This window comes from Rhinatrema bivittatum, chromosome 4 (assembly GCF_901001135.1).
Source record: "Rhinatrema bivittatum chromosome 4, aRhiBiv1.1, whole genome shotgun sequence".
Taxonomy (NCBI): Eukaryota; Metazoa; Chordata; class Amphibia; order Gymnophiona; family Rhinatrematidae; genus Rhinatrema; species Rhinatrema bivittatum.
This window is the reverse complement of record NC_042618.1, coordinates 357,359,902-357,380,532: the sequence shown is the minus strand read 5'-3', so window position 1 is coordinate 357,380,532 and position 20,631 is coordinate 357,359,902. Positions and strand designations below refer to the sequence as shown.

At 45.9% G+C, this 20,631-nt stretch overlaps 1 protein-coding gene across 5 annotated transcripts in view; it reads right to left on the bottom strand.

Annotated features, from left to right (window-relative positions):
• The window catches only part of MILR1 (mast cell immunoglobulin like receptor 1), a 64,778-nt gene that overhangs the window by 25,516 nt on the left and 18,631 nt on the right, over window positions 1–20,631 (bottom strand). For all 5 annotated transcript variants that reach the window (XM_029600751.1, XM_029600750.1, XM_029600752.1 and 2 more), the window contains 2 exons: window positions 11,780–11,839; window positions 1,726–1,785 (listed from right to left, as the gene is read on the bottom strand). In XM_029600751.1, coding sequence (XP_029456611.1) covers window positions 1,726–1,785; window positions 11,780–11,839 — 120 coding nt within the window. The remainder of the gene's footprint in view (window positions 1–1,725; window positions 1,786–11,779; window positions 11,840–20,631) is intronic.

Here is a 20,631-nt window from a genome sequence, read left to right as displayed (position 1 = left end):
ATGACTTTTGTATATGTTTCTCATTCTCAGTTAATGTTAAAATGTAAAATATGACCCTCGTCATACTGTTCCAGTTGTTTTAATGTAAACCGATGTGATGTACCCCAATGAATGTCGGTATATAAAAGCAAATAAATAAATAAATAAATAAAAAATACAATAACCTTCAAACATGGATCTCTCCCTAGAAAGTAAAGATCTCCCCTGTATGTCTAAGTTGCATGTAGTGGAGAAATTCAGAGGGGAGAAGACCGTATTTAGCTGTAGAGTATTAAATGGCAAAATACTATCATTGGTATAAATATGCTTTATACGAGTGATCCCCTTAGCTTTCCAATTTTTGAATGCACCGGTGGACGAGCAAGGAGTGACATGGGAGTTATAGAACAAGTATGAAGATTGGAAATAAGGGGAGTTCCCCACCAGCTTATTTTTCCAAGTATGCCAAACAGTTACGGTGTGTTGGGTGATAGGGGTCCAGTCTATCAGGTGTCGCCACGTTTGGCGAGATTGCCAGAGGATGGCGGGTAAAGGCACCCAATACTGCTCTATCTGCACCCACTGCTTAACGACTATGGAATTGTGCCATTCCACAATGAAGTTTTTAGTTTTTTAAGAGTGAAGCAGGTTGTCTTGCAGTATCTCCCTGGATGTGGCATCATCAATCCGTCCTTCACTTTTAACCAGATGCCCAGTCCCCACTAAGGAAAAGCATCCCCACACCATGATGCTGCTACCCCCCATACTTTACTGGTGGGATGGTGTTTGCTGAGGAATGGGCAGTGTTAGGTTTGCACTATCCATACTGTTTTAAATTTTGGCCAAAAGCTCCATTTTTGTCTCATCTGACCACAAAACTTTATCCCACATTTTTAGCTGGGTCACTCTGATGCTTTCTGGCAAACTCCAGACATGCTTTGATATAGTTCATCTTCAGTAATGGCTTCTTTCTAGCCATCCTCCCACACAGAGCTCTTGATATGGTTGATTGGTGCACCTCCACTCCAGTCTCAGCCACTGAACTCTGTAGCTCCTTCAAAGTGTGTGTTGGCCCCTCTGTTGATTCCCTCACAAGTCTCCTTGCTCTGATGCTGAGTTTTGAGGGATGGCCTTGTCTAGGCAGTGTCTGAGTGGTATGATGCAGCTTCCATTTCCTCACAATTGATCCAACAGTGCTCACTGGGATATCCAAGCACTTGGATATTATTTTGTAGCCTTTTCCTATCTTGTGCATATCTATAAATATCTTTAATATCCTTACAATGCTCTTTGGTCTTCATTTTCACAGCTTTCCTTCAGATTCACAGTCTGACCTATGGTACTGGAATTAGGGGGGGATTTTATCCCAAAAAACTGACCTTTTCTTAATGATTCACAGATAGAGGCCAATTGTTAGAGCAATATTTTTCTTCTATGTTATCTTGGAGCTTCCACAGCACAGGGGTTGAATACTTATGCAACCAGCATTTTTTTCAGTTTTTAATTTTATTTTACATAAAATTCAGAGAGAGAATGAATTGTGACTTTGAAAATTTACTGGTTTGCAATAAACATACTGCCTGGAACAAGCCATGTAAGTGTCATTTATAATCCACATAAATCGTGTATGTGTGTGTGTAGAGAGATAGATATACATACACACACAGTGTTAGATACACCAAGGAACATTTTTTTTCATTAAATGTCCCTGAGCTACTCATATATATCAGCAGCAGAATCACTTACCTTGGTTATTTTTCACCAGGATTTCTGCGTATTCAGCTGAAGCGTCATTCCTTAAATCCACTGAAACATGGAGAGATGCATTTTATTTATACATATAAACTTTTACTGTTTGACTGCTACAGTATCTTTGTGCAGTGGTCTGTTCTCAAAAAAGTTCTCCATGGATACTGCAAGAACTACCAGAGAAGTAAAAACTTACTTTATGGCTATAATTATAGTATGGCTCAGGCACTGAGAATCCTAGACATGATTAAAATAAATGCTACTATATTAGGACATTTGCTTACTCATGAAAGAAGGGTATTCCTATTAATTTGTGTCAAACATGCTGCAGGGAATAAAGTTCATACACGACAAAACCTTGTTGTAGAGTGCCTTATTGTTTTCAAGAAATGGATTCCTCCGGCAGCTAGTGAAAGAAAGCTAGAAGTCCTGTATGATTGCTATAGTTATGAATTTTTATATTCACAAATATTAATTCTGAACCCTGAATTTATGCCTACTATTGGCCCATCCTACAACAGTCAGAGTACTTTGTGTGCTAATACACCAGCCTTTGATTTCTGGACGTCTAGGTTCAAAGCTACTTGAGGGTTCTCATTTGCTTCTCCCTCCTTTCTGATCCTGTGTGTTTTATTTTCTCTGGGTAATAAACGGACTTAGAATATTTCCTGTAGCTATAATATGCTGCATTTTTTTTTCTGAAAACTAAGATTGTGAAGACCTGTGATAGCACTGTAGGCAAGCACAAACAGGTGGACCATATTGTCTTTTCCTGCCAATATCGTCTGTGTTTCAATATTGAGACAACACCCCTTTCCTTAAGGAGTTTTTTTTTGGGTTGTTTTTTTTTGTTTTCCCATGTGCAAAAGGCTTACTGGTTGCAAACTCTGGGGCTGATTGTACTAAAGTGTGTTAACATAAAGGAAAATTTGGTTCTTACCTGATCATTTTTGTTCCTGTAGTACCAAGGATCAGTCCAGGCTCCTGGGTTTATTCATCCGTGCCAGCAGGCGGAGACAGAGAAAGTAAAACTGACACAGCTTTATATACCCTGATGCCACCTGCAGTTCCTCAGTATTAATCTGTACCAAAGCTAAATGCAAACAAACCATCATAAAAAACCCATTGGAATATAAACTTGATGAACTTGACAAAAAAGATATCTGTAATGTACAACAGTTAAGCGGATGACTCTCCACCCTCCCTAATACCTGGGCAGGACTCTGGACTGATCCTTGGTACTACAGGAACGAAAATTATCAGGTAAGAACCAAATTTTCCTTTCCCTGTATGTACCGGATCAGTCCAGACTCCTGGGATGTACCAAAGCTTCGTAAACAGGGTGGGACCTGGAGAGTCCCGCTTGTAACACGCTTTCGCCAAAAGACCGAGATTCCTGATCTGCCACATCCAGTCGATAATGTCTTGCAAAAGAATGCAGCGACTTCCAAGTCGCTGTTCTACAAATCTCTTGTGGCAATAGCAAGTGAGCCTCTGCCCAAGAGGCCGACTGAGATCGGGTGGAATGAGCCCTCAAGCCCTCCGGTACTGGCTTGTAAGCAGATCCAACAGCTTCCTTAAGCCACCTGGCAATGGTGGTTTTGGAAGCTTGAAGCCCCTTCTTTGGACCGTTCCACAAAACAAAAAGATGGTCAGATCGCCTAAATCCATTCATGGCCTTAAGATAGCAAAGTAATGCTCGATGGATGTCCTTCAGAGCTGCCACTCCCGTAAGCGGGATGGTAGTCTTCATGACGGCGGAGACCGCGGCGTCCACCTTAGGGAGGACAAACAACTCCAGGGTCTGTTCCGGCAATGCATAAAGTTGGCCATAGCCCTACCAACTCTCAGACTCGTATCTGGATTATTCCACTCCTGCTCCACCAACGTCTTAGCGGATTCTTGGTACGGGAACCCAGAGGAGGGACGCCACGTGCCCTGTAAAACAGGATTCGCACCTTCCTTGCGAGAGTCATCAGGCGGAGACTGGAGACCCAGCTCCTCCAGAACCTGAGGAATGAGTGGCACCAGTTCTTGTCTGTGGAACAACCGCAGGATCTTGGGGTCACCCCCCTCTGCCGCAGGCCCAGGATCCAAATAGTCACCTTGGCTGGCATCCCCCGCGTCCGGGTCTGCTGACCAAGTTCTGGCAAGCGACATCCCTGGGCCGGCGGGATCCCCCTGTGGCGCCACTGTGGGCACGCGCAACACTCTAGCGGGCGCAGTGCCTCCCTGTGACGCCCCGGGCATGCCCTGACCTGCACCAGAGTCAGGCAGCGACCCGTCCTAGGACAAACGATAAACCAGGCTCCGGGAGCAAAGGTGGGGGGGGTGCTGACCCCCTCTACCAGGCACAAACCCCTCATACTGTACCAAAACCGCCTTGTGCATAAGAAGCACAAATTCAGGCGAAAAAGGGGCCGGAGCCCGCCCACTGTCAGCCAGAGGCAAAAAGGGGTCCTACCGGGGCCCCCTGTCCCTCAAGAGGACCTGGGAGCACTGGAGAAAGTACTGGAGGAAGATCCTCTCCAGGCTCAGAAAACGTGGGCCTGACCGTCTAGGGATCCAAGATGGCCGCCGTTCCGCATCGGGATGCCCCACGCGACCAGAGCTCAGAGCTACAGGGGAAGAAGAAGAAACACCTCTCTGCCGCTTAGCCGGCCTAGGGAGCTCCAAGGGACCCTCCCCCCCTGAAATACAGACCGCACACAAACCGCGGCGATTCAGACGTGCCAGAGTTGACCCGCATGCATGACAAGCCACCCCACTCACCATCACGTCGCTGACGGCCCGATGAACAAGCAAGAAAAAAACATCAGAAAAAAATTGAAAACCCCGATAAAAACCCGCTGAAATCACACTGGAGGGGGGCAGAAAGGGGGGAGGAGAAGAGAGCCGACCCAAGCTGTAGTCCCTACCTGTTCCTGCTACTTCACTTTTTTTTTTTTTTTAAACTTTACTGCTCTAAAAGCAGCGTCACTGAAAAGTTCCTCCTACTAGCACTGAAGAGAGCTGTCCAGCTCAATTCAGCAAGATAATTAAAAAGGAGAGGAAAGTGAGGAAAACCAATTTTGGAGCCAACTCGTGAAAGGGAGGGATCCAGACCACCGGATGTGCACCTCACAGTTACTTGGGGAGCGGGCATACAAAAGGGTCACCAACCTCCAGCCCCCCCGCCTCAATCAAACAGGGTAGGGGCTCCTCACGAGCAACCCCGACCCCCTGGGAGAAAGGCTCAACCTAGAATCCAAAAATCCAAAAAAAAATACTGGATCAAACTACAGGGTTTAAGCATCAGTCACCCACGGCTGGAGACAGAGAAATACTGAGGAACTGCAGGTGGCATCAGGGTATATAAAGCAGTGTCAGTTTTACTTTCTCTGTCTCCGCCTGCTGGCACGGATGAATAAACCCAGGAGTCTGGACTGATCTGGTACGTACAGGGAACTGCCAGCTCAGTGGTAAGAGCTCTGCAGTTTCATGTGGAAGGTGACCAGTTCGATTCCCTGACCCAGGTCTTTCACACCCTGGGTGAGCTGGGGCCGGAGCTGCTGCAGAGGCAGTGTTTATAGCCCGTGGGTGGGGGATTTCTAGAAGGAGCCCTGCTGTTTGGCTGCCAGCCTCAGGATCATTTCCTGCAATGGCCAGAATAGGGAGGGAGGATCTATTAAAATAGGGGAAAGTCCCTGGCTAATTGTGAATGAAGGCTCACAACGCCAGCATCCCGGCACTGGCTCCAATTGAGCAGGAAGGAAATGGAGAAAGGAGGAACTAACTGACCCCCAAATCCGCCCCCCCCCCCCCCAACAAAAATATCATTCATTGACTGGCATAATCTCAGCATTTAACTCACATATAACGGCTAGAGTTAGTGTGATGTAGACGAGGCATGCATTACCGCAGATGCTAAAGTACATGTGGATGGTGTCACAAAAACTTGCATGTGAGTTTTTGCGTTAATGCATCTGCAATACATTTTGCACATCTTAATGTGTACTTTTTTGCTGTGCTGATAGATGAGCTATAGTGCATACTTTTGTTTCTAATTACCTTGTTGACAAAGATTTTGCATTTCACTGTCCCAAACTAGCTTACATGTGTTAACGGCACTGTTAACTTGCATTAACTGCTTAAGATAGCATTAAAGGAAAATTGGTTCATACCTGCTAATTTTCGTTCCTGTAGTACCATGGATCAGTCCAGACCCTGGGTTATGTCACCAATCCAGCAGAGGGAGGCAGAGAAAACATTCTAATGACTCTGACGTATACCCTGGAACACCACCCGCAGTCAATCAGTATTGAGCAGTATCAAAGCAGAAATTTAACTACTAACATATTAACTAGCTATCTAAATAGGAGAACGAATTTCCAACTCACAAATCCTAAATGGAAGCAGAATCCCCCCCAAAAAATCTTGGGAATAAACAAGAAAATATTAAGAAAAATAGACAGCATGAAAGGCGGTTTAATCACCCAAACAGTGAACGAACGGACTCTCTCCGAAAAGACAAATATACACAGAGATAAAGGGTGGGCGACTGGACTGATCCATGGTACTACAGGAATGAAAATTAGCAGGTAAGAACCAATTTTCCTTTCCCTGTACGTACCTGGATCGGTCCAGACCCTGGGATGTACCAGAGCTGATTCAATTAGGGTGGGACCCAGAGAGTCCCGCTCTGAGAACACTCTCTCCGAAGGCTGCCGAACTTGGAGCGTGAACATCCAAGTGGTAATGACGAGCAAAAGTATGCAACGACTTCCAAGTCGCTGCTTTACAAATCTCCTGAGGAGAAACTAACTGACATTCTGCCCAAGAGGTAGCCTGTGACCTAGTAGAATGAGCTCTCAACCCTTCAGGAAGGTCACGAAGAGCTAGAAGATAAGCTGAACGAATTGTCTCTTTTAACCAACGAGCAATCGTAGCCTTCGAAACCTTATGACCTTTGCGAGGGCCCACTCCACAAAACAAACAAATGATCAGACAATCGAAAATTGTTTGTAACTTCAAGATAACGCAACAGAGTTCGTCGTACATCCAATTTTTTAAGATCCCTAGAGGAAGGATCCAAACAATCTAAAGACGGAAAAGCCGGAAGCTCTATGGACTGATTTAAATGGAAAGAAGATACTACCTTAGGTAAAAAAGATGGTACAGTCCTTAATGAAATTCCTGTATCAGAAATTCTAAGAAAAGGCTCTCTGCAAGACAAGGCCTGCAACTCTGAAATTCTACAAGCTGAAGAAATGGCCACAAGAAACACCACCTTCAATGTGAGATCCTTCAAAGTCGCATGATTAAGGGGTTCAAAGGGAGCCAAACACAGAGCCTTAAGAACCAAATTCAAACTCCAAGCAGGACAAGGATTCCGAAATGGAGGACGTAGATATTGCGCATCTTTGAGAAAACGCACTACATCCGGATGTGCAGCCAAGGATAATCCCTGAACCTTACCACGAAAACATCCAAGCGCTGCCACTTGTACCCGTAAGGAACTACAGGACAAACACTTGGCTAAACAGTCTTGTAAAAAAAATAAAATGTTGGATACCGAAGAGTGAACTGGATCTACTTGATGCTCATTACACCAAGATTCAAAAACTTTCCATACCCTTGCATAAGCCAAAGATGTAGAAGGTTTTCTAGAACGCAATAAAGTAGTCACTACAGCATCTGAATAACCTTTATTCTTTAACCGACGCCTCTCAAAAGCCATGCCGCTAGAGAGAAGCATTCGACCTCTTCCAAACAAACCGGACCCTGAGACAGAAGGCAGGGAAGATCTCGAAATCGAAGGGGACCGTCCAGTGCTAGTCTGACCAGGTCCGCAAACCACAAACGGCGTGGCCACTCCGGAGCCACTAAGACAACGTCGACTTGTTGAATTTCTATGCAACGCAGAACCTTGCCGATTAGAGGCCAGGGAGGGAACACGTAGAGAAGAACATCCCTTGGCCAAGGAAGTACCAGAGCATCTACTCCTTCCGCTCCTCTTTCCCTCCTGCGGCTGAAGAACCGAGGGGCTTTGGCATTCTGAAATGTGGCCATGAGATCCATTGCAGGAGTGGACCATCTGTTGCATATCATTTGATAGGCTTCCTCACACAGTTCCCACTCGCCTGGGTCGAGATGATGCCGACTGAGAAAGTTGGCTTGAATGTTGTCCACCCCGGCAATGTGTGAGGCTGCGATGCTGAGCAGATGTTGCTCCACCCAGGCGATCAGCTGTTGTGCTTCCTGAGCTACCAGGTCTGGTCTCTAAAAGATTGATTGACCACTGCGCTTCCTCTTCGGACCACTGACTCTGAACAGATGTATTCGGACATACCGCTCCCCAGCCTGAAAGACTGGCGTCTGTAGTGACCACAGTCCATTCCGGAATCTCTAGTGGTACACATCGTTGCAGATTCGCTGTCTGTAACCACCAATCTAGGCTGGAATGGGCCGACTCTGTAAGAGGAAGGGGTAGTTCCGAAACTGGATTCCAGCATGAAAGCAATGCAGACTGAAGTGGTCTCATGTGCGCAAAGGCCCAGGGAACCAACTCCAGAGTAGAGGTCATTGAACCTAAAACTATCAAGTAATCCCACACACAAGGAATAGGAATAGACTGTAAGTCTCGAATTTGTGATTTGAATCTTGAGAAGGCGATGCTCCAGAAGGAACACTATCCCTTGACAAGTGTCTAACCATGCACCCAAAAACTCCAGAGATTGGGAAGGTAATAGCTGACTCTTGTCTTCGTTGATCACCCAGCCTAGAGACTGCAAAAGGCTGATTATCCTGTTGATTGTATAATAACAAAGAGATTCCGACTTCGCTCGAATCAACCAGTCGTCCAGGTACGGATGTACCAACAGGCCCTCCTTCCTGAGTTGAGCGACCACCACAACCATTATTTTGGTAAATGTTCTGGGAGCTGTGGCTAATCCGAACGGGAGAGCCCTGAATTGATAATGTTGCCCTAGAACGCAAAACCTGAGAAACTTCTCATGATCGGATCGAATGCCGATATGAAGATAAGCTTCGGTGAGGTCGAGAGATGCTAGAAATTCTCCTCTGTGAACCGAAGCTATGACAGACCGAAGAGTCTCCATCCGGAACTTTGGAATCCTTAGACAATGGTTGACCCTCTTGAGATCGAGAATGGGACGAAAGGTTCCTTCCTTTTTGGGAACGACGAAGAAAATTGAATAACGACCTTTCCGATGTTCTGATGTTGGAACTGGAACTATAGCTCCTAGGTCACTTAAACGCTGTAGCGAGTCTTGGATTATGAGACGCTTTTGTAGGGAAGAACACGGTGAAATTAGGAACAGGTGGTGAAGTCGCCGAACAAAATCTAAAGCTTAACCTTGATTTATCACTGATAGAACCCATTGATCCGACATACATCTGGCCCATTCTCCGTAAAACAGAGACAGCCTGCCCCCTATGACGGGAACTGGAGAAAGGACCAGCCTTATCTCTTTGGACAGACTTTGTGCCTCCTGAGACTTGGGAAGTTGCAGGTCTACCAAAGCAGCGGCCACGAAAGGACTGAGACCAATTCTGTTGTCTACCTGAAGACTGTTTGGATGGAGGAGCCGACGGACGAGAAGAACGAAATCTTCTGTTAGACCGAAAACGAGAGCGAGATGAAAAAGAGCTTCTAGGCCTAGGACGGTCCTCTGGCAATTTGTGAATCTTATTTTCCCCTAGGGACAAAATTAAATCTTCCAATTCCTTACCATATAATAATTTTCCCTTAAAGGGTAAAGCCCCTAATTGAGCTTTGGAGGATGCGTCTGCAGACCAATTCCTCAACCAGAGAAGTCTGCAAGCCAATACAGAAGCAACAATAGAGCGAGCCGAGGTCCTAATGAGATCATATAAAGCATCTGCACTATAAGCAACTGTAGCTTCCAGTCTACCAGCCTGAGCAATTTCTTCTTCAGAGAGGGAAGAATTGTTTTGTAAAGCCTGGACCCATCTTAGTCCAGCTCACAAAGCCAAGCTACTACACATGGCCGCCCACACACCAAGAGCAGAAATCTCAAAAATTCGCTTAAGCTGAACCTCCAGCTTACGATCTTGGAGATCTTTAAGAGCCGTAGCCCCAGTTACTGGAATAGTTGTTTTCTTAGTGACGGCTGAAACAGCGGCATCCACCTTAGGAAATTTTAAAATTTCCAAAGCTTCCTCAGGTAATGGATACAATTTTTCCATGGCTTGTGCTACCTTAAGCCCCAACTCAGGAGTATCCCACTCCCGGTACATAAGGTCAGTGAGAGAAAGATGAAATGGAAATGATGTCGTGGGACCTCTAAGGCCAAGCAACACTGGGTCAACGTCACCCATCCGAGAATCCTTTACTGGAATCTCGAGACCCAATTCCAGTAAAATAGCTGGACTTAAGGGACTAAGTTCCTCTCTTCTAAACAGGTGGACTACTTTGGGGTCATCCCCATCCGCAACATGAGGGTCTGAACTAATACTCAAAGCAGGGTCTTCATTTAAATCCCCCTCCGGCATGGACTTGTCCGGGATAGGTAAAGAGTCATGCTCAGAATCATCTGAAAAAGAAAAAATTGTCTGATCCGGACCCTGACAAAGGGGACGCTTCGGAGCTGACCCCACTCCCAAATCCGTGGAACTAGCCCTTTTTGAGGAATGTGGCCTTAACCTATGTTCAGATGAGAGACTCTTATGTCTCTTATGAAATTTCTTAGATTTGTAAACTTTGCGAAGAAAACGAAGAAAATCCCCTGAAAAGGCAGAAGAAGAGGAAGAAGAATCTGAAATCTCCTCCAGGCTTTCAGCCGATAAATATGGCCCTGTTTCGTGTGGCTTGTCCCCCCCCCCAGGGACTACCGGCTGCGGAGGCAGGTCAGAAGCACTCTGAATAGCTTGTTTGTCGCCACCCTCAGAGTAGACAGGAGTGCCTCAGTTCCCGCACTGCAGCGAAAAGAGTCTGGGGCAGGAGAGCAGCTGGGCCGAGGTTTTGGGGCTGCGCGAAGTGGCAGAGTCCCTTTTTTTATCGGCAAACTTGATGAGCCTTCCCTCCTCCGGGGAGACAGGGATGAACAGAGACTCTCCCTAGAGAGACGCACGCGCGCATCTCCACAAGCATGGCAGGCCGCGCCTCGCGGCATTATAAAGAAAAAACGGCGCAAAATAAAAAGTATGAAATAAACTAAAAGAAACCCTGGTGAAAAACAAAGGCACGGGCCCACCGAACACCAAAAGGTAAGTAAACAATGATTCAGCTGTGAACAATTATTTTTATTTTTCTTTTTTACCTGACCGAAACGCCGCGAGCCTCCAGGAGCTGCTCCAAGTAGGGTGAGTGAGCCGGGCCTCCCGGTATCGCCCCTGCCAGGAGTGGTTGCTGGGTTCAAAACCTCCCCAACTCCGGCAGCCTCAAAAACCAAGACGGATAGTCCTCCCAGGATTTGGCAACCTCCCAGGAGGCAATGAAAGTGGGGTTTTTTTGGTTTTTTTTTTTTAAATAACTTAAATGAAAAGAACAGGCTCTCTTCAAAAGAAAAAGAAAGCCTGCAAAAAAATTAACTCCTAAACTACCTGACTAAAAAATAACAAACTACCACAGACTGCAGGGGTTAGGGACGTCCACCTCTGCTGGGAGACAGAGAAATACTGATTGACTGCAGGTCCTGCTCCAGGGTATACGTCAGAGTCATTAGAATGTTTTCTCTGCCTCCCTCTGCTGGATTGGTGACATAACCCAGGGTCTGGACTGATCCAGGTACGTACAGGGAACAAGTGTTAGTGCATTGGTCCCTATGCGAATGCTGCCTAAGGATACCGCACTGACTGTCCCAAAGTGGCTGGGGATCACCACTCGACAGAGTTGAGGCTGAATTATTTCTACAGTGGGTTCTTTCACGTTTTCCATCAATAAAGCACTGAGGGAATGATACAGTAATCAGTTACTCTGAGCCTGTTCGTCCCACTATGTGTAAGCCAATACAATTCCTATTAGTACCCATAATTGTAATGTGCGCGCACATTCTGATCCATTTTTAGGTCGTTTTGAAAGTTTTACCTTTGTCTTTGTCTTGAAATATCATCGTGGTATACTCCACCTCTGCTGGGGTGTCATACACTAAATAGGATAAAAATAGAAGTCCAGCAACATTTTATTTGCAAATTGTATTAAAAGGTTCTGTACTTTTATATTTCACATTTCAGCAGTACTTAGTAATTAAAGATTTCAATTCATGATATTAAAAGTAGACATGTTTATAGCCACTGAAATGTAGAGCATTATAACGCTGTTATCAGACTCTGGGATGACCCTTTTGAAGGGAAGAACGAACAACGCCATTCATCCCATTCAACAACGCCATTCATCCCATTCAAATTCTGCAAAACACAACAGCCCGAATCCTGACCAACCTACGCAAACATGACCATATTACACCTGTTCTAAAAGATCTACATTGGCTCCCAATAGCATCCCGTATACAATATAAGGCACTCTCTCTCATCCACAAGGCTTTATACAATCCTGAAATGAACTGGTTCAATGAATCCTTCCGCTTACACCAGTCCAATAAACCTACCAGACATGCACATCTCGCAACCATGCCTATCCCCTCTCCCAAACTCCACAAACTAACCTCCACAAGAGCCCGTGCACTATCCATCGCCGGGCCGACCCTTTGGAACACAATGCCAGTTGAACTACGGCAAGAGGAATGCCTGAAATCCTTCAAGCGGAAGCTTAAGACCTGGCTATTTGCCAAAGCATACACCTAATGTCCACTCTGCCTTTCCACGGCCCCCCTTTCGGTACCCCGCTTTTGCCCCATCCTTCTTCTTTCCGCCCCCTTCTCCCCTCTTCTCCCCCCCCTGCTCTCCACTCCCCCCTCCCCCCCTAATATTCCCAAATCCCTTTTCTCTCAGTTCTCTCAACATTGTACATATGTATATAATTGCAATTCTTGTTTAATATTTAATGCAATTTATCCCATGTTCTCTTATCCCGTTATTCCCTTGTTAACATGTTTTATCTGTTCCATGTAAAGCGCCATGCATGGCGTATATTTGCGTTACACTGTGAACCGATGTGATATCCTGGATGAATGTCGGTATATAAAAAATTTTAAATAAATAAATAAATAAATAAATAAATAAATAAAACAAAAGAAGTGCCATGCTAGGTCAAACCAATGGGCCATCAAACCCAGCGCCCTATCTCAGATAGTGACCAGTCTGGGTCACTTGGAATTACCCGGCACATCCTAATGGGGAAATCCTGTTAGCTGTCGTTCATTCCCAGATGTAAGCGAGGGCAATTCCCTCCAAGCCTACCTGGCTATTAATTGTTAGCAGACCTGTCCTCCAGAAACATGTCCAGACCTTTTCAAATTCAACTATATACTACTAGCCTTGATTACGGCTCCTGACAATAAATTCCACAGCTTAATTGGGCATTGAATGAAAAAAAAAAATACTTTCACCAGTTTTAAATCTGCTACCTACTAGTTTCATGGTGTTTCCCCAGTCTTAATATTATTTGAAAGGGTAAATACCCATTTCCTGTTGTACTCCACTTGTGACTTTATAAACCCCTATCATGTCCTCTGTCACTTCTTCTTCAAGCTGGAGTCCTTACTTGATTAACATGTCTTTGGGCCATTACTCTAAAACCCACACTAAAATCAGAATTAGATTTTAGCACAGGTTTTATTCAGTTTGGACATTCTAAGCTGCGGTCCCCATGGGATGCAGTAAGCTAATGACATCCAAATAGGCCAGGAGTGAAAAAAAGCACGCTACGCTAAACTGAAAAATGTGCTTTTTTTGTCACATGGTTTATTTGCATGCCAACTCATGCTAAAAAAAACAAAATTCCCTGGCCTCCACCACTCCCTCTCACAAAAATTAAGTTGGCCAGCAGGTCCAGAGTCTGTCCTCCTCCCAGCACCCTAACTCCCCCCTCCCCACCCAGGAACCCCTACCTGAGAAGACCTTACCTCCAGCAGGGCTTGGCCCTCACTGACATCTGATTGCTCCTTTCGCTGACATGTGTCAGCGAAAGGACCAATCCCCTTTCAGAATTCTGTAAGGCCAGCCTTCTGAAAGGGGATTGGTCCTTTCACTAACATGACACTGGAGGGACTAATCGGCAGATAGTGAAGGACTGGATTTTTTCAGTTTAAACCAATTTTCACCCTAATTTTAGGTTAATTATAGAGCAGCTCCAGAGCTGCAGATGCAGCACCTTAAACTAAAGCCTCCCACCACTGCTGAAAGCAGTGCAGGCCAAAGCACGTGCTGTGTTTCAGGTACCGCCCCCCCCCCCCCCTCATCTGTGAAAGCGTTCCCTGATGCAACATTTCAAGTCTTGCCGCTTCTCCCCAACCAGCCAAAGCGCCTCCTGTCTGTTGCCACTGATGCGCCATTTGAAGAGGCCTCTGCCCACCCCCTGCTGGAACTCCTTTGCAGCAGGCTCCCTGGTAATGTTTCTGTTTTTCCATTTTTGCTCTGCATATAGAGGCTGGCTTGTTGGGGGTTCCAGTTCAGTTCTCAGCACGTTTCTGTTTATACTTTCTGATCTCTTTATTCTGTATTTGGTGAGGTTCTGTCTGTGTTCTGCATATGTGACCGAGGTGAGGGGGTGGGGGCGTATCAGTTTTACAAAATACAGATTGCAGGAGGGAGCTGGGCTTTATTAGAGGGGCCGAGACAGAGGCTGAATGAATCATGGGGGGGAGCACAGTAATTGTTCGCACAGGGCAGCAAAAAAAAAAAAACTATCAGCGGCCCTGAGTGGACCCCATCCTGTTTGTGGCCAAAGAGAGGAGAAGGATGCAATGGCCACTGGTGGCTGAAGACGAAGCCCTGGCTGGGTGAGAGCCTGGGTGGTGGCATGGTGACTGCCTGTGTGTGTGTGTGGATGAGTACCCGGTGAGAGCCAGGCTGGGTGTGAGAGAGACAGCCTGTATGATGTGTTGTGTGTATGTGTGCAAGAGAGGGAGCCTGGGGGGGGGGTGTGCGCAACAGAGAGGGGGAGCTGGTGTGCGGGAGAGGGGAAACAGAGAATACTGGGAGTGAACCGTGATGGGGGTGGCAAAGGTCATAATCTGCTTCAGGTATCAAATATTTTAGGTACGCCAGTAGGGGGTGGAAAAAGATATGCTGCTGAGTGGGTGGATGAATCTGTTTAATATTGTTTTACTGTCCTGGCTTCTGTTCATCAAAATAAACTCCAATATTTACCCGGAAAAATAATTAGACATTTTTTTCCACAGATTTTCTGTTTTTGTTCTTGTCATAATAAACCCTGATACATTGTCAGGAAAAATGAAAGAAAAAAATGAAAATGAAGGTTGCTAGGTCTTCTTCAGCAGGGATTTCCTGAGTGGGGAGGGTAGATTTAGGGACAGGGAAGTTGCTGGCCCAATTTCATTTTCGACCAAGAGCTGAAGGGAGCTGGAAGGGAAACTGACCCCAACCTGCCGGCCCATTTATTTATTAAGAAGAATTTTTGTGTCCACATTCAAGGAAATAGTTTGAAGCGAAGTACGGTTGTACGTGAGCCAGACCTGTAAGGGAGGGAATGAGGAGGGGGTCTCGTTTGATCCCAGACCATGACCAAGACTTGAGGGAGCAGTGGTTTGGCATGCTGTGAAGGGAAGGAGGGAGTACTGGCCACGCCTGTCTCTGAGCAGGCGTTAAATTTCCCCTGCTATAGGAGACATGCTCCCTATTAGTGCGCCTCCTTGCATTGCAGGGTAATAGCTAATTATATTACCCAGCAATTTTATGCAGCTGTGCTAAGTTTGCCAAGGGTTGGTTTTTTTTAAGCATTTTTTTGTTGTTGTTGTTGTTGCTAAAGCTCTTTTTACATACCTAGTACCGAAAAAACCATGGTAGACTTAGCGTGGCTTATTACATCTGCTCTTTTGTAAGAGAGCCATTCCATTTCCTTTATCATTTTTATTGCCTTTCTCTGTACCGTTTCTAGTTTTCCTGTATTGCTTTTGAGATGAGGCAACCAGAACTGCACACAATGCTCAAGGTGCAGTTGCATCATGTATCCATACAGCAACATTATGCTATTCTGAGTTTTATTCTCTGTTCCTTGAGAATAATTCCCAATATTCTATTTACTCTTTTGACCACTGGCATGCACACAGCTAAGGACTTCATTGTATTGTCCACAGGGACTGCAAGGCCCTTTTCTGGAGTGGTAACTCCTAATATGGAGTCCAGAATTGTGTACCTCTAGCTAGAATTATTTTTCCCCATGTGCATCGCTTTGCACTTGTCCAAGTTAAATTGTATCTGCCATTTAGATGCCCTGTTCTCCAGTCTTACAAGGTCTTCCTGCAATTCCTTACAGTCTGCTTATGTTTTAATTACTTTGAATAATTTAGTGTCATCTGCAGATTTTATCCGCTTGCTCACTGCACTCTTTTCCAAATCATTAACGAATAAGCAGGTGTTAATCTGTAGGAGGTAGAGCTATGAAGCAGGAGGGCAGAGAGCAGGGCAAGGCGAGGTGTGGCTTTGCAAGGAGGTGGAGCCAGGACTGGGGGTGAGCTGTCTCTGTCCCCCAAACCCATCCCAGAACACACACCTTCACACTTTTCCTCCTCATTCTAGTGATCCTTCATCCCCAGACCCCACCAGTCCTCAAGCTCCCAGCTGCCCTTCACCCACCAAAACTGATTTACACCATTGGCTCTGCTCCACTTCCTCAAATTCTGGAAAAAGATCCATTCTAGGTTATTCCACAAGAAATTAAGCCCTGGGTAAAACACAAAAAGGAGCTGAATTGGCCAAGCTTGAAACTTGTGAGCAGTAGTGTAGTAGCCAGCCTCGAACCTTGATGATTACTTACAACTTGTGCTAAGTCAACCTCTTTTTAGTGTCTTGTTGGTGCTGCGATGGCTGCTTCAGGATCCCACCCTCCCCTCCTGGTCGGCAGGAAACAGGAGGGGAGGGAGTGGAATTAGTGAGCAGAGGGGCTGCTGTCTGCTCCCAACTCAACCCTCCCCCTTTGCCCTGAAGGTTGCCTGGCTGGGAGGGGCTGGAACGGAAACTACTGCTTCTCAGCCTCTTATATGAAAAGAAGAAGTAGAACTGCACAGCTCCCCCCCACAAATCAAGCCCTGTGAATAAGTTAAACAACACTAGGGCGCTCCACCATTTACCTCTCTCCATTGGGAAAACTGACTATGTAGTCCTACTCTTTTCAGGCCGATACAGTAAGAAATGCGGGAGAACCGGCGCTCCAGGTTGAGCGCCCGCTCTCCCGACTTGAGCCCAAGCACCTCTCCTGGGTGTACGATTCTGTATTTAAATGAAGTGGGACAAGGGGGGCGTCACGTGATGCAATGTAAGGGGAAGATGTGATTCCCTTCGCAGCGCCGGCCCTCTCTAATCCAGCCGCATCCACAAGTCAAATTGCAGCATTTTTTTTCTTGGGAATCCTACAAGAGGCCATTCTCTTGCAGTTGCATCACAGGGTAAGCCTGATGACATCCTGTTCAGCGAAAAAAGAGAAAGATAAAGAATGGCTGCGAGCCCCGGAAGCAGCCCCCAATATGGCGCTGGATGCTCCGGCACAACTGAATATGGCAGCGATTCAGGAAATTAAGGCGGCAATTTCCGAGTTGCTGGGGCCTGAATTAAAGACAATCTCGGCGAAACTCACTGAGCTAAATGAGGCAGTTACCGGCTTTGAAACCCGGTTCTCGGAGCTCGAACAGCGCGTGTCTGACTTACAAGATGGTTGCCAGGTCTCCTAGGATGATATCGCGGTGATTAAAGCCACGCTTGAGAAACATATGGAGCGCTTATAGGACCTTGAAAATCGCTCCAGGAGGTCCAACCTCAGATTCTTTGGAGTCCTTGAACGAACGTGATTTGCCGTTTTTCTTAGAAGGCTGGTTACAGCAGGAACTAAATATTTCGCGTGCACATGGCCCTCTCCGTATCGAGCGGGCACATCGCCTGGGCCCAAAGCGTGATTCTGACCTCCGGCCCCGAGTCATCATCGCAAACATTTTCAATTTTGCGCACAAAAGCGAGATCCTGCGAGCTATGCGAGCCAGGACACCCTGCAATATGAAAACCGGAAAACTTTAGTCTTCCAGGACTTTTCAGTGAACTTGGCGGCTAAACGGCGCATCATGACTCCGCTCTGCACGAAATTAATTGAATCAGGAATTCGCGCTACTATGTTTTACCCCGCAAGGATTCGGGTTGCTACACAGAATGGGACTCGTTGGTTTACCGAGGTGGAGGCAGTCAAGACCTTCCTACGTACCTCAACCACCCCTGTACCGCAGAGCCACCAGGTGGTGAGCGAAGACCCAGCCTAATGGAATCGGCAGGCAGGGACATTGACCGAGGCCTGGTTTCACGCTGCTGCATTGGAGGATCAACAGCTTGACTCTTCACTAAAGAGGGGAAACAGAAAAAAAAAAGGCGGAAGTTTCAATCTTGAAAGCGAGGAGAGCCCACTCGCAGTGGCCTCATTTTATCGCCCGAGACAGGGTGCGGAGCTCCCCGGAGATCGGGTTGTTCAAAGCTTTGCCATACTGCTGAGAAATGTTGTTATGTTCTGGGAAAGTTCCTCAAGTTTGATATTGTTAATGATGGCATTTGCTGCATCATTGTCCTTTTATTGATAATTCATGCTGTGGATGGGGCTGGAAGGGATGGAGGGGGAGGGAGGGTGGGCGACTGTATGTATGGTGGTGATGCTCATGAGGTTGATTGAGAAAGAGAAGGGGGATTGCGTGGGATACCGGGTGGGTAGAGATGGGAGGAGGAAGGGAGGGATGAAGGGAGTTTTTCTAATGTTTTGTTTATATTCCATGCTGTGTGGGAGGTTAATGTTGTGGAACAACATTTTGTAACACTTTACCATAGTAGGTCTTGCCCAATAAATTCATGTCAGTAACATGGGGGCCCTCCCAGCAAAGGCTCCCATGGTAAACTAATCTAGCTTGTATCGGAACTAGAGTCTTATCCTGGAATGTCTGCGGAATAAATTCCCCTATTAAGAGATCTAAAATTCTTAGTCACCTAAAAAAGAAGCAAGTTGATATTGCTCTTTTACAAGAGACTCATCTAACAGATGCTGAACACATGAAGCTTTGTAGGGGATGGGTGGGGGACGTATACTTTGCCTCAGGCTCGTCTAAAACCGCCAGAATGGCGATTTTATTTAATAAACAATTACCTTTTCAGGTCTTACAGGAGATCAAAGACCCCTAAGGGCGCTTTCTCAGTTTAGTCACTCAGATAACTAATCGCAAAATGGTATTCTGTAATATACATGCCCCTAATACCTATACCCCCACTTTTTTCCGGGACCTTCAGTGCCTGCCACTTCCATATCTCGATGATTTCATTATCATAGGGGGGGATTTCAATGCCATTAGGGACCTCACATTGGATAAATCCAAAGCCACAAATAGGGATACTGGGGCTAGCAGGGGCTTACAGCAATTTAGCGTGCCTTACATTTGGTAGATGCGTGGAGGGTGCTCCACCCTACTGAGCGGGAATTCACACATTTATCCCATGCACACGACATGTGGTCTCATCTAGACTATCTGTTTCTACGTGCCCATCAATTTGCGCAGCTGGGGGATGTATGTATCGGAGAGATACTTTTATCAGATCATGCTCCATCTGGTTGGATCTGCAACTATCCCCCAATCAAGTTCTTAATCACATATGATGATACCCCTACTATCTAGCGGATGATCCCCAGTTTCAGGTTTACTTATGTTCCAGGTGGAAGGACTATGCTGGCCTGAATGGGGGACATGAGACCAATCCCGTTCTTTTTTGGTACACAGCAAAGATGGTATCACGTGGTGATATTATTTCGTATGTGGCGCATGGACGCAAAACCCTAGACAATCAGCTTCTTGCCTTAAGCAGCCAACTGAAAGCCACAAGGGAGCGTCTGACCCGTACGAGTCATCTGGCGGACCAAGAGAGTTGCAGAACTTTTCATCAGAGGGCTAAAAAGAGTCTTCTATATTACTAGTTTCCCCTCCATCAGTTTGGTAATAAATCTGGGAAGCTCATGAATAATCTACTTAAAACTGCACGCCGCTCCCGACATATTGCAGCTATTAGGTCCTCTAGGGGGCATATAGCTATAGATACCAAGGAGATTCTCTCTCACAGTTTTGTCAGTTTTTCTCTGCACTCTACACATCAAAGGGTTGGGATCTCGTGGCATGTGATCGATTCTGTAATAAATTTACTTTGCTTAGTCTTACTGTAGCCCAGCAGGCCTGGCTCAATAGGCCATTGGGAGTCGATGAGGTACAGTCCGCTATCCGGCAGGCAAAAAGGTTCAAAGCCCCGGGCCCAGATGGATATACTGCAGAGTTTTAAACATGCCTGCTTGATTTAGTGGGACTGGTCCTAGCCCAGGTCTTTTCAGAGTTAATTACCACATGAGAATATCCCGCTCACGTAAACATGGCTCATGTCACCCTCATTGCCAAGCCTGGGAAGGACGCCCACTCTCTAGCCTCTTATAGGCCTATTTCTCTTCTCAATGCTGATCAGAAACTTATTACTATGAAAACTGATAAATATGATGTACTACAATTAAGGCTCAATAACAAAACATCATATGTGGAAACTTAATTGATTTAAATATTTTATGAAATGAACGGGAGTCTCATAAATACAATAACGATAGCTATTTAAAGCTTTAAGCAGTCTGCTACGTTGAGACTGTACCATTCAATTTTTTAATCATTGATTCCCGTTCATTATATTAAATGTGGGACACATTAGCGCTTAAATTTTTTAATTTTTAAGAGGATTTTCTTTCCCCTAATTTTTTTGAATGAGAGCAACCGCTCTTTTATACAAACAACACCGCTCTTAAAGATGGTTGGA